Below are 11311 nucleotides of genomic sequence, written 5' to 3'. Positions count from 1 at the left end.
ATTAAAACCTCAAAGCATTTTTCTAATTTTAACTGACAGGTTGTAACACTTATACCAAATCTTGAGAAAACCATCGTGGCTTTGAATTCTTCTGGCTTATGGAATGATCCACTCAGGGGAGCAGTAGAGAATACACTTGCAAAAAAAAAAAAAACTTTAATGTAATAGCCTGTGACGGCAGCTAAAAGCTGTCTACATTTATAACATTCCTGAAAAGCCTGTAAATAATGTAGATTATTTTTATATTTAGATGACTTTAAGCCTGCGTCTATTGATATGTCCTGTGAAGGAGACCTTGAAGTTGGCAAAGGTGAACAGGTGACAATAACACTGCCAAATATTGAGGTGAGTGGGGTGCCCAAGGGAAGGGAATTTTGTGGTCATAAGTGTATACTGAATATAGAAGGGTATGAGGTTTCAGTGCTGTTTCAGAGCTGCTCGTGTGATTTTTAAAGTAGAAAAACAGTTGCTCTAAGAATGTAAAATTACAAAACACCTAAAGGTTAAACAGCTGCACTGTAACTTTAAGTGCATTCACCACACTGGAAATATGCTGCAGGATGACCCAGAAGTGTTGCGTACACAGAAAAGCTTCATGTGGATGTTGGCAGTGCAAGTTTCCCCTTGGTATTTATTGCTCTAGTGCAGCTCTAAAGCAGGAAAGACTGGAAAGGGAAAATTTACTACCTGCTGTGCTTCACTGCTCTGCTGACAGGGTAGCTGAAACCCTTTTGGTAAAAGGAGTCCTGTGGGAAGCATGCCCCTCATTGGGAAATAAGCATTTAATCGGTTCCAAACTAAGCTAAGCTGGGTGAAATCCTGTTCCAGTCAAACACCAGCTGCTTTTGGTCATGGCTACTGGGAATCTGATTTGAATTAACCGATAAAGTTTTTAAAGGCTAGAGATGGTCACTTGTAGTGAACTAGTCATCTCTGTGATGGACTGCTGTTTCTAAGGTTAAAAATAACCCACAAAACTACAGGAGTAATACTTAACGGACTTCTGATTTACTAGGGCTCAACTCCACCAGTGACTGTGTTCAAGGGCTCAAAGAAGCCTTACCTAAAAGAATGTATCTTAATTATCAACCATGACACTGGAGAATGTCGCCTAGAGAAACTTAGTAGCAACATCACTGTGAAAAAAACCAGGTGGGTGATTTACAGGAGAAACAAATGTGCTTTATTCATTGTGAAAATCAGTTTGTTAATGAGTCTAAGCTGAAATACATAACTACCCATGACTATTTTTAGCAAGACATAGTTTTTAGAAAATACCTGGCCTTGTTCAATAGAGCAAAAAGCCTGCTGCCTCAGCACGCTGACTTCACAGCTTTCCAGCCTTTATTGGCAGAAGGAATGAGAATTTGAATTTTTTGTTCGGTTTAGTTGTAGTTTTTTTAACTATGAACTGTCACATTGTTGAATAAGATAGCAACTATTTTCTAATGAGTTTGGAGGGGGGAAAAAAAAGTCAGGAAAGTGGTTTACCTACTGTCTTCTGACTTCTAAATGAGTAAATAAAATAAAGAGAAATTCTGTAATGTCTTTCAATATTAATGGCTAGTTTTTCTCATAACAAGTTTTTGAATATTTTTTCTGCTGCTGAGTCCATATAAGTAATTTCCAGCAGAATTATTAAGTGATTCTGGCTAGTCAGGTCTAAAATCAACTGACAAAAGTTTAACAAGTTATGAATACTGTATTTAAAAAAAAAAAAAACAAACAAAAAAAAACCCAAAAAAACCCCACCAACTTTAACTTATAAATATATAATTATATGCCAGTATAATAATGTACCTAGAAATCTAATGATGCTATTCAGAAAGGCATGACAAATAATTGCATAACTTAAGGTACTATATCCCCTGTTTTCTTCTCGCCTTTCTCCTTGCCTCTTGTCTTCTAGTAATCAGAAATCTCTTGGTTTTGCCTGCAGAGCTGAAGGAAGCAGTAAAGTCCAGTCTCGCATAGAGCAGCAGCAGCAGCAAATGCGAAATGCAACCAAGGTTCCCAACAATGTTAAAAACTCTCCACCAAAAGAAAAGATGTTTCCATCTTCTCCTATGGATGATATTGAACGAGGTAATCTCCACTGGCACATAAGTTTCAGAAACTTTGCTCCTAACTAGCAATTTGTTTTTAAAAGCCAAGGTTTTTTGTGGGGCTGTGTTTTGGGTTTGTTTTTTTTTCATTTGAAATTTACCCTAGGAGCTGATTAGGTGAGCACTTTACCTTGACGTGGAAATGACCGCTCTGGCTTAAGTGGTAACAAAGCAGTATTTGAAACCTGTGAAAGTAAAAGATCAGATGAACCATTAGGCTTAATGCCAACGGTCCCACTGCTCTCTTGCCCGGATTCTGTCTTCCACTGCTACTTTAATCAAGTACATAGCTGGTTGTGTTGTGGCACTGGAATCAGCCGAGTCACTGCCATTTTGAGTTTGCTCCTTATTCTTTCTCTGTGGTTGGCAAATGAATAAGTTACAGTGCTTTACAACTCAAAATACATCTTAAACTTCTGGATAAGACCTTGTGAAAGATGAGGAAAGATGAAAGACAGCTAAAACCCCTGCATAAATTAACCCTTGAACAGGGTTAGGTACTGTATTCTTGAGAGACTCTGCTTTGCTGCGACACTCACATTTCACTTAATAGGAGGCCTTATTTCCTTTTAGAGGATGAGGAAGATGGCAGGTGGTAATTACTTGCTACAGAAGTGCTGACAGGTGGCAGTTTCACTGACTGGAACTGACGTTTGCCTCCCAAGATGTTCTGAATTCCTTTAAACAGATTTTTTTTTTTTTTTTTTTAAGATGTGTCATTATGAAGGTTGGGGTTTTTTTTTTTCCATTTTTGTCTCAAACTTTAACCAGAAATCTATACCACAGAACAGTACTGCACTACATAAGGTTGCAAAGAGGAAGGAGTACTTGGGTACATGGAATAAAATTACGCTGTCTCTTGTTTTGCAGGAAGTGGGGTTGTCAAATGTTGCAAGTTGCCAAAGTGGCTGCCAGCCTGTATCAAACTCTTGTGTAGTGTCAGTCCAATTTTCAGGACTACTACAGAATGCTGAATGATTGACAAATAGGAGTGGTAGGGACCTTTCAGATTTCTTTTATTTTTTTTTAATCTGTTCTTAAAGCCTTCCAGTGACAAATCCTATGTTCTCTCTGGCAAACCATCCCAGGGCTTTGCTCTCCTTACTGTTCAGGTTGCTTCTAATAAATAATCTGACAGTAAGCCCATTACTACCTTCATACTTGCCATGCAAGTATAGACCAGATGACTCTGCTGCCTTTGAACAGTCCCTCCTGTACTCAGAAGCTGCTACATCTTTCCCATCCTTTCTGAAAAATGATGCCAACTCGTTCTGTTTTTCCTTAGAAGTTGTTTTCTAGATCTCGGGTTCACTGTCACTTTCCTTTAACTATATTACAGCGAGTCCAAAACTTCCTGAAGTATAGTGCCTAAACACTTTTACTGTTCCAGCCAAGGTTTTAGCAGTTCTGAGCTGAGCAAGGAAACTGTTTTACAAGCACTGTTCATCTTTATACACAAAGAGAAATAATATCACATCGCAGTGTAACACCTGTCACTTCTGCAGCAGCACAGTGCAATAGATCCACTGTAACTCGCAGACTCTTCAGAAGTGTTGAAGGACTTAATCATCCTTCATCCCATAGTTGTGTAACTGACTATTCCTGCTTAAGTACTCTACCTTGAACTTGTTACTAACTTTGTATTCTTGGGTGGGGGAAAAATCACTCTACCTTTGTCCTTTGGTATAGGTACAGTTCTACCTTCACTGTTTGAAAATACTTAAGTTGTGTTAAGTTAAATTACATCAACATTCAAGGCAGAGATCTTATGCCTCAGTTTTTGGTATTAACTGTTAGCTGTTCACTTTTTTTCTTCTCTTACTAGACATTAGTGAGAGCAGGAAGTGGAATTAAATGCATAGGACTTGAGTGGTATGTTTCAGTTAGCTTACAGCTCCAGGCTTGATACACCACTTTCTTTGGCCTTTCTGCCTAGATTTCATTTTGAAATGACTTCTTGATTGCTCTGCTAGCTGCATCCTAATTTTTGCCTTAGCTTTTCTGTCCTCTTTTCTGTTCTTGCGTTGTTCTCTTCTACATGTCCTTAGTAACAGAAGGATGCTTCCTTTTTTTCATTTTCCCCTTCTCTTTCCTTATGTTTGTGTCAGCTGGTATTTTATTGTACTTTCTGTTCTTCCTTGGCTTTGGGCTAGTTTGTACTTGCAGCCACAGTAGCGTTACTGTGGGTGCCATTTTTCCTGAACACCATTTTCCTTTAGACTGGTCTTTGATAAGGCTGACTAGCGTAAGTAGCCTTCCTTTAGTGTGGCCTTTGATAACTCAGAATTGGAATGGTTCATGGAAGCTTGTGTTAACACTTTTTCTTTTGTTCTCCCTTTTTCTCTTGATTAAGCTCTGAGCTGTCTTGCACTATGGTGACTTTCATCTTCAACCTGTTCTTCTGTATTGGGTAAATTTGAAGTGAGATGAGCCACTCTCCTATTTGCTTTTTATGTCTGCTATATCAAAGCTGTTCCTGAAGTATTCCAAGTGTTTGTAAGACCTTCTTAACAAATGCCCAGATAGTTAAAATATTCTCTAACAATGAACTTCTGCACTCTGGGTAGCTCCTCAAGCTGATGTATAAAATCTCTGTCCACCCTGATCTGCTTCAGACTTCTTGCTTAGCAGCACCCCCATTCTGCACAATTACTGTGTGTACCCTTTCTGCCCAACATCCTCTGTGCTGGATTTTAGCACATGTCAAAAATGCATACTGTGCAGCATGATCTATCCAGTCATACTCTCCTCCTGTGTATTACTGTAGTCAGGTGGGTTATTTCATCAAGAGTGCAAGTTGGTTGAGTCAGTTTGATCTGTTAATTTCCAGTATTTCTTGTCTATGTCATGTTGTTCTGGTTTCCTCCCCCCGCTTCCTCAAATCTCTGAAGAGAACAAGAATTTGGTGAAGTCTTCCTAATAGCGAACTGTGGATGATTCCTTTGGATAGTCTTCAAGCCTAACTTGGTTTTGAGCAAAAATGAAGTCACATAGTCAAAGCAAGTGTATCGATTGTAACGTTGAACCTGCTGGGAGGCATTTTACGTGCAGCAGCAGGTATCTTACAACAACCTTATCGGTGTGATTGTAACTACAGTTTTTGGGGGTGCTAAGGAAAATACAGAAGACTTGCTAATTGCAGAAATTGAAGGTTATGTGGGACACAGTACCCTGTGGAATGTAGGGCTAGCATTTGCATTCACAGTCACCCTTGTTCTAATGCTTGGCTTAAAGGGGAGGAAGTGCCCAAGCTACAAGAGAAGAAAACCACATGACAGGCTGGATGCTTGCTTGTGCCCTTTTCTCTAGAGTTTTGGTGGTTTTGATTTGGTTTTTTAGTTGTTATAGTGCATTTCTGTTGTTCTTTTTTATTTTTCTCTCCTTATATTTCAATTATGATGAACATTAACTGAGAAACAAATCCTATTGTTTGCAGAGCTAAAGGCAGAAGCCAGTACCATGGACCAGCTGAGTAGCTCTGACAGTTCATCTGACTCTAAAAGTTCTTCGTCCTCTTCATCAAGTAGTGAAAATAGTTCTAGTGATTCTGAAGATGAGGAAATGAAGCCCTCTCTTCCTATGTCAGTGTCCTATTTGCAGCCACAGCCTACTGTGTCTGCTATACCACAGCAGGCTGTCCCTGACAAAGATGCCAGTCATAACAGATCCCAAGAGAGCAGTGGTCATATGATGAATACACTACGTAAGTACAAAGGCTGTTCTTTTCTTAGTGCACAATTCCAGACATCAAGATTCTGAAAGGAAACCATATTGTTTTTAAGTATGTCTTTGTTATAATTAAAACTGTGGGAAGTGATGCTAGGGTTTGATTGTTCAGCAGTGCTCTGAATTAGATGCTAGTCTAGAAGGTTCTTCGTCCCCAGAGATATTAAATTAAAACTGATGCAGTTGAAAATATTTCCTAAGTTCTTCTGGCTTCCTCCCAGTTATATGCATTTGGTCTGGAGAACAGTAATTTTGTATTGAAAGTACTTGAACTAACAGGGCACTCTCAAAACATATAATTTCTTGGGTAGTGCTATGGGAAAGATACACACTCACAATACTCTGAATTACAGAAGAAATAGTGTATTCTTAGCTACATCAGTTACTATTATTCATGGCACTGTTCCACTGGACAACATGGCAAAACTATCCTTTGCACATAAGGAAGGAGGCAATTTGCTTTCAGGTGATACTACCTTATTCCACTCATTCAGGCAATTAAAAATATCATTTGAAGAGTAGCTGTGATGTTCCCCCAGAAGTAGTTGCTGTGGAGCCTGGAACTGGATGTTCAGTGTATTAAAAAATGGAGAGTTTGTACAGAAGAAAAATTCCACTAGGTAGAGAATCTTAAGTTTCCCACCTAAATAGCAGGAGTATTTAGACCTAGAAGTGAGTATTCATCTATGGTGACTCTTGGAAAACGATTACATTTTTAATTAGGTGCTTAGCTGCAGGCTCACAGCTTGAAGAGTTTCCCATCAACCACAGTTTGCAGCCTAAGACCTTTAAGGTTTTTCATTTATATGTAAACTTGTTATACTGAAATTTTAGACTCTGGTAGATCTGCTTTTATTTCAGTACTTAATGGGTGACATGAACAGGTTTGGGGTTTTTGTAGCTAGTATTTAAATACTTAATTAAATATTTGTGCTGGTTATTTATGTACTGCGTTAACAGATAAAATAAGACTGAAAAGTCCTGTGACTTCATGTGCAAAGGACTAAATGCTGCTTTCATTTTACTGTCACTGTAGAGAACAATGTCTTCATGTTTCTAATTTGCATAACTTTAGAGTGTGCCACTTATTTCAACCCTTATTCACAAATGGGATTTCCCGTTCTTCATGTTTTAAATAAAACTGTTATGAAAAAGAGATTAATGTCTATCCACAGTGACAGAATCCCAGCTGGTAAAGCTTCCACTAAGAAATATGCTTACATGTACAGGTGGCCAAGTCCACCAGTTCCAACAGTCATAGTGAGAAAATGCTGGTTAAAACATAACATCAAAAATATTATAGGGAAAGTCGGTGGCTTCATGGTGCCTGAGAACCACGCTGACAGGTAGAACCTCTGCCTTGTAGGATCAAGGCTTGGGCTTGACTGTTGGAGCTTGCCTAGATCTTTAGCTTAATCTCATTTATTTCTGTTATGGTTATAGATCTATTTACTGCTTAAAATGATTCTGTCCCCAACTTCCAGTATGGTGAACACATAGAATACACTTCAATGAGACAAAGATCAGAACAGTTATTTTCAAGGAGAAAGCCAGCTTCTCTAGCTCCCTTGCTGAGGGAGTTTGGCAGAAGAGGGAAACCTGGAGAAACTAAATGGATAATGTATGCTTGTAGGTTGAACAGCAAGAGTTCTCATTTGGGGTCTCTACAGTAATTTCTTCCATCTCAAATAATGTTTTACAAAAATAAAATATTGAATCAACAAATGTCATCACAAGCTGTTTGCTTGTCTAGTCCCGTTTTGAGGTTTGGTTGCTTATGTGCATGACTAGTTTTGTGCACCTCTGTAGAGTCAGGGCTACGCTGGGTAATTAGCGACGTTTTCCTTTGGCTTGCTGTGCACAGGCAGAAGGCTGGGGGAAGGGTTAGGCAGCAGAGTTTCATCTTGCACGCAGAAATCATACAGCTGAGGTTCTGTGGAACTTGGAAAACACAGGAGGCGGTGTCTAGGGCATGGTAACCAAATACTGCTGTCAGATGTGTGTAACCTACCTCTTCAGGAATCTAGGGCTCAAGACTGCCCCTTACCCCCAAAATACTGCTGCTTCCCCCTCTGCCATCAGAAGCTGATTATATAGGCTCACAACTTGCCTTATAATAAAGTTTGTAAATGGTGGCAGTAGTGAGTCTGTTCTTCATAAATATTTGATCATATGTTGCTTATGTCTACTTCTTGTTTATTTAACATAATCCTTGTTTAAAGTAATTTACAAAGGAAAAACATCATAAGTTGGCTGTTCTGGGACCTGGTGAAAATACAATTTTCTCTTGTATAAATTTGATGTCAGGCGACCACTAAGATCTACAAAATACCATTCACTGAGTTTCCCTGTGCCCTTTAACTTGCAAGAATTCCACTGATCAGTATTACAGTCACTGATCTAAAAGTTAAGGAAACATGGTCATTTGCAGTGCAATCTATTTCCCCAGTTAGTATTTCTAATAAGCAGTTGGCACCGTGAAAACAGAATTCAACAGTTTTCCCCACTTTATTGCTGCCTCACATGTGCCATAGAACCTAGATGTTTCTTCAGAGTCCTAGTTAAATGAGTTTTCCATTCTTACACCAAACCCATCTGAAAACTGCCAGCTCTAGACTGTTATTTTGCTGCCTCTCTGAAGGTGTCTTTTGGAGGTAAGGTTATAAGAATGGGACAGAAGGTTTTCCCTGAAGTAAATTCTAATGTGTTATTATGGACGCAGGAACTTGGAGTTCTGACTTTTCCCATCTGCTGGTTTTCACAAGCACTGGTATTTTTGGCTGGTGTTACAGGGTTTGTGTAATTTCTATTAACTATGTTGAAACAGCTTTTGAAGGCTGCAGAATTCCTATTTGGAAGATTATCTTCTTTGTACTCCCAGTCTTCTCCCAAAGTAGGTAGGACACAACATGGCTGGAATTTCTAAGAATTCAGTGTCAGTTTTACTTTGAGTAATAAATGCATGAGGTCAGTTTACTGTTACCATTCTCTGCCTTGAAATATTATTTCTTACGATAATATATTGTCCCGGATAATTACTGACAAATTACTTGATTTTTGTTCTCTCAGAATTGCTTTTTAAAATTGATATTAAAATAATATGGCTGTAAATGTTGTTCCAGGATTGGAAAAAACTCTCTAGGGCAGTACCTTAAAGATTGCTGGAAATGGCCATCTTCACTATTTTTGTCTTAGATAAAGTGCGTTTTGTTTTGTCGCAGAGAACCCTGTGCCACTTTGTAAGCTTTAGTGATGACATAGTACAAAACAAAGGAAAGCTAAATACAGCCATGTTAAAGACTTCAGTGTTCTGGCAGAAATTATATGCCTGATGACAAAAGATCCACTCTGAGGATCTTGTTGGGTTTATCCCCCCCAGGTTACTATTTTACCCATCTGCAAAAATGATATGGGAAGGGTGCTGCAGCTGAGGAAGGGGCATGTAAAAATAGTGTACTTACTCAGTTTCAGTGAGTTTTCTTTGCTTTTTAGGCCATTTCTGCACATCCTGAGATGCATTCTTTTTTTTTGTTTTTTTTTGGTTTTTTTGTAATGGCTGTTTGGCAAGGGAGGTGTGAACAAAAGCATACTAGTTGGGACAAATTCTTAAGAATGTGTGGGAAGTTGCTAGATACGGTGTAGATTCTGTATAGCATGCTGCTGTATTTTTTGTTAGTTGTCCCTCAGCCTGGAAAGGTTCCCTCCTAAAGCTTATGGATGTCAATTGCAAGCACAACGTAGTCTTTCTTCTTACTTCCCCATTTTGAAATATATATAGCCACCAAATTAAAGTGCTGTGTAAAATTTCTTTTGATGTTTTGTTTGTTCACTTGTTCCAAAACCTGTTTGAAATAGTAGGTCACTGATACATCTTTAAATGGTACATCAAAGAGCTGCTCTTCCTGATTGAGACACCACTGTTTTCAAGCACGGCTGAGTAGCATTCAGATGGGTTTCAAAAAAAAAAAAAACAGCAACTTGTTTTTCACAGAACTGCATTCACCAGCAGTTTTCCTGATTATGAAGCATGAAAATGTGGGTGGAAAGATAGCTAGGTGTGTTGCCTTTTATGATCTGGTGATATTATATAAATGCACTTGTGGCTAATAAGCCAGAGACTTCTTTGCCAAGGTTTTAAAAAAAGTAGAAAAGGGATCTCTCAAAGGTTCTGTCACTGGGAAGTTTGGCTCTACATCTATTTCTTCTCTTCTCATAGAATAGTTATGGTTAGAAGGCACCTCTGAAGATCATCGAGTCCAACTCCCCTGACCTGTCTGGTATTAGTTTTTGTAAGCCTGTAATTGGGAAGGGGAATGTCTTGAAAGAAGACAAGAACTTCACTGAAAATGACTAATGTGGTGACTCTCTTTCTTCTAGGAAATGACTTGCAGCTGAGTGAATCTGGAAGTGATAGTGATGACTGAACAAATTTTTGGCCTTAAGTGTATCACCTTTTTTGCTAAATATGGCTTAGCGTCTGTTTTGCACTAAGATTAGATTACCAGAGACTGGAATGAATGTCCTCAATTTTGATAATAGACATCCTAATTTTCTACTGACCCACCACATCTATGATGCAGCAGCATTGATATCCTGTCAGTGCTATGGTTATTTGTTTATCTTTCAAATTACTGTATTTACAGTAAAATTGTATGATGTGATTTTGATTATTTTTGCCTCAGCCACCTGTTTTACTTGAAAGTGATTTGTAACAGCTAGTTACTTTATATAAATAGTTATGGAATGGAGAAATTTCTGATATTTATGGAGGCAAGTTTCCTTCCTAGCATTTAAATGCTGAATGCTGATCTCACAACTTCAACTTGGAGGGAGTGAAAGGGAGAACAACTAAATGAGGTCTGCTGCGTCAGCTACACTTTTTGTTCAGTTCACAGTTCATACCTTCAAGGAAACTGCTGAATAATGTGGTCCACTAGTGCAGTTCCAGTTTACAATTGTTCAACACATTGCTGAATTCTTAATTTCATTGTATTATAGGACTTTATATTTCTGAGCCTCAAGATTCCTAAGGGAACTTGTCTATTCTCTGCCTTTTTTATGTAACTTGAATAGGCTGGTCTTTTTACAACTTTTTTGTATCTAAATTTAGATAACTGCAGAGACAGCAGTGAATTTCCTTCATTTAATTCTGTAATGGAAATCAGAAAATTTCTTTGTAGGAGTATAAAAGTAATTTAATAAAGCAATATTTATAATTTTCATGTGTCTGATTCTGTTTTCACTGGTTAAGAATTGCACTTTCTGCCTATAGTAGTCATGCTAGTGAAAGGGTCATGTGAAGAAACAGAGCAGTGAAATGGTAGCTAATACAGACTCCTCACCCTGTCTGCAAGACTGAAGTGTTTGTTGCCTTTGCTTATGTTGAGACAAGCCCTAATAAGAGCTTGCCAAAAGTTTTATGATGGAGCTAGTGTACTGATAAATGTTTATTATGTATTCTATCCAAATGCTGTTGGTGA

General features: G+C 38.4%; 1 protein-coding gene across 1 annotated transcript; it reads left to right on the top strand.

The window, feature by feature from the left end:
• The first annotated feature begins 256 nt into the window (after positions 1 to 256).
• Positions 257 to 11048, top strand: EAF1 (ELL associated factor 1). The gene is made up of 5 exons (XM_008948804.1): positions 257 to 345; positions 1016 to 1152; positions 1940 to 2085; positions 5542 to 5808; positions 10209 to 11048. The coding sequence occupies exons 1-5, from the start codon at positions 277 to 279 to the stop codon at positions 10253 to 10255; spliced, it is 666 nt and encodes a 221-aa protein (XP_008947052.1). The 5' UTR covers positions 257 to 276; the 3' UTR covers positions 10256 to 11048.
• The last annotated feature ends 263 nt before the right edge of the window (positions 11049 to 11311 follow it).

This window comes from Merops nubicus, unplaced genomic scaffold (genome assembly GCF_000691845.1).
Source record: "Merops nubicus isolate BGI_N331 unplaced genomic scaffold, ASM69184v1 scaffold44331, whole genome shotgun sequence".
Classification (NCBI taxonomy): Eukaryota; Metazoa; Chordata; class Aves; order Coraciiformes; family Meropidae; genus Merops; species Merops nubicus.
Note: the sequence above shows the minus strand (reverse complement) of the source record. Positions and strands in the feature narration are given on the sequence as shown.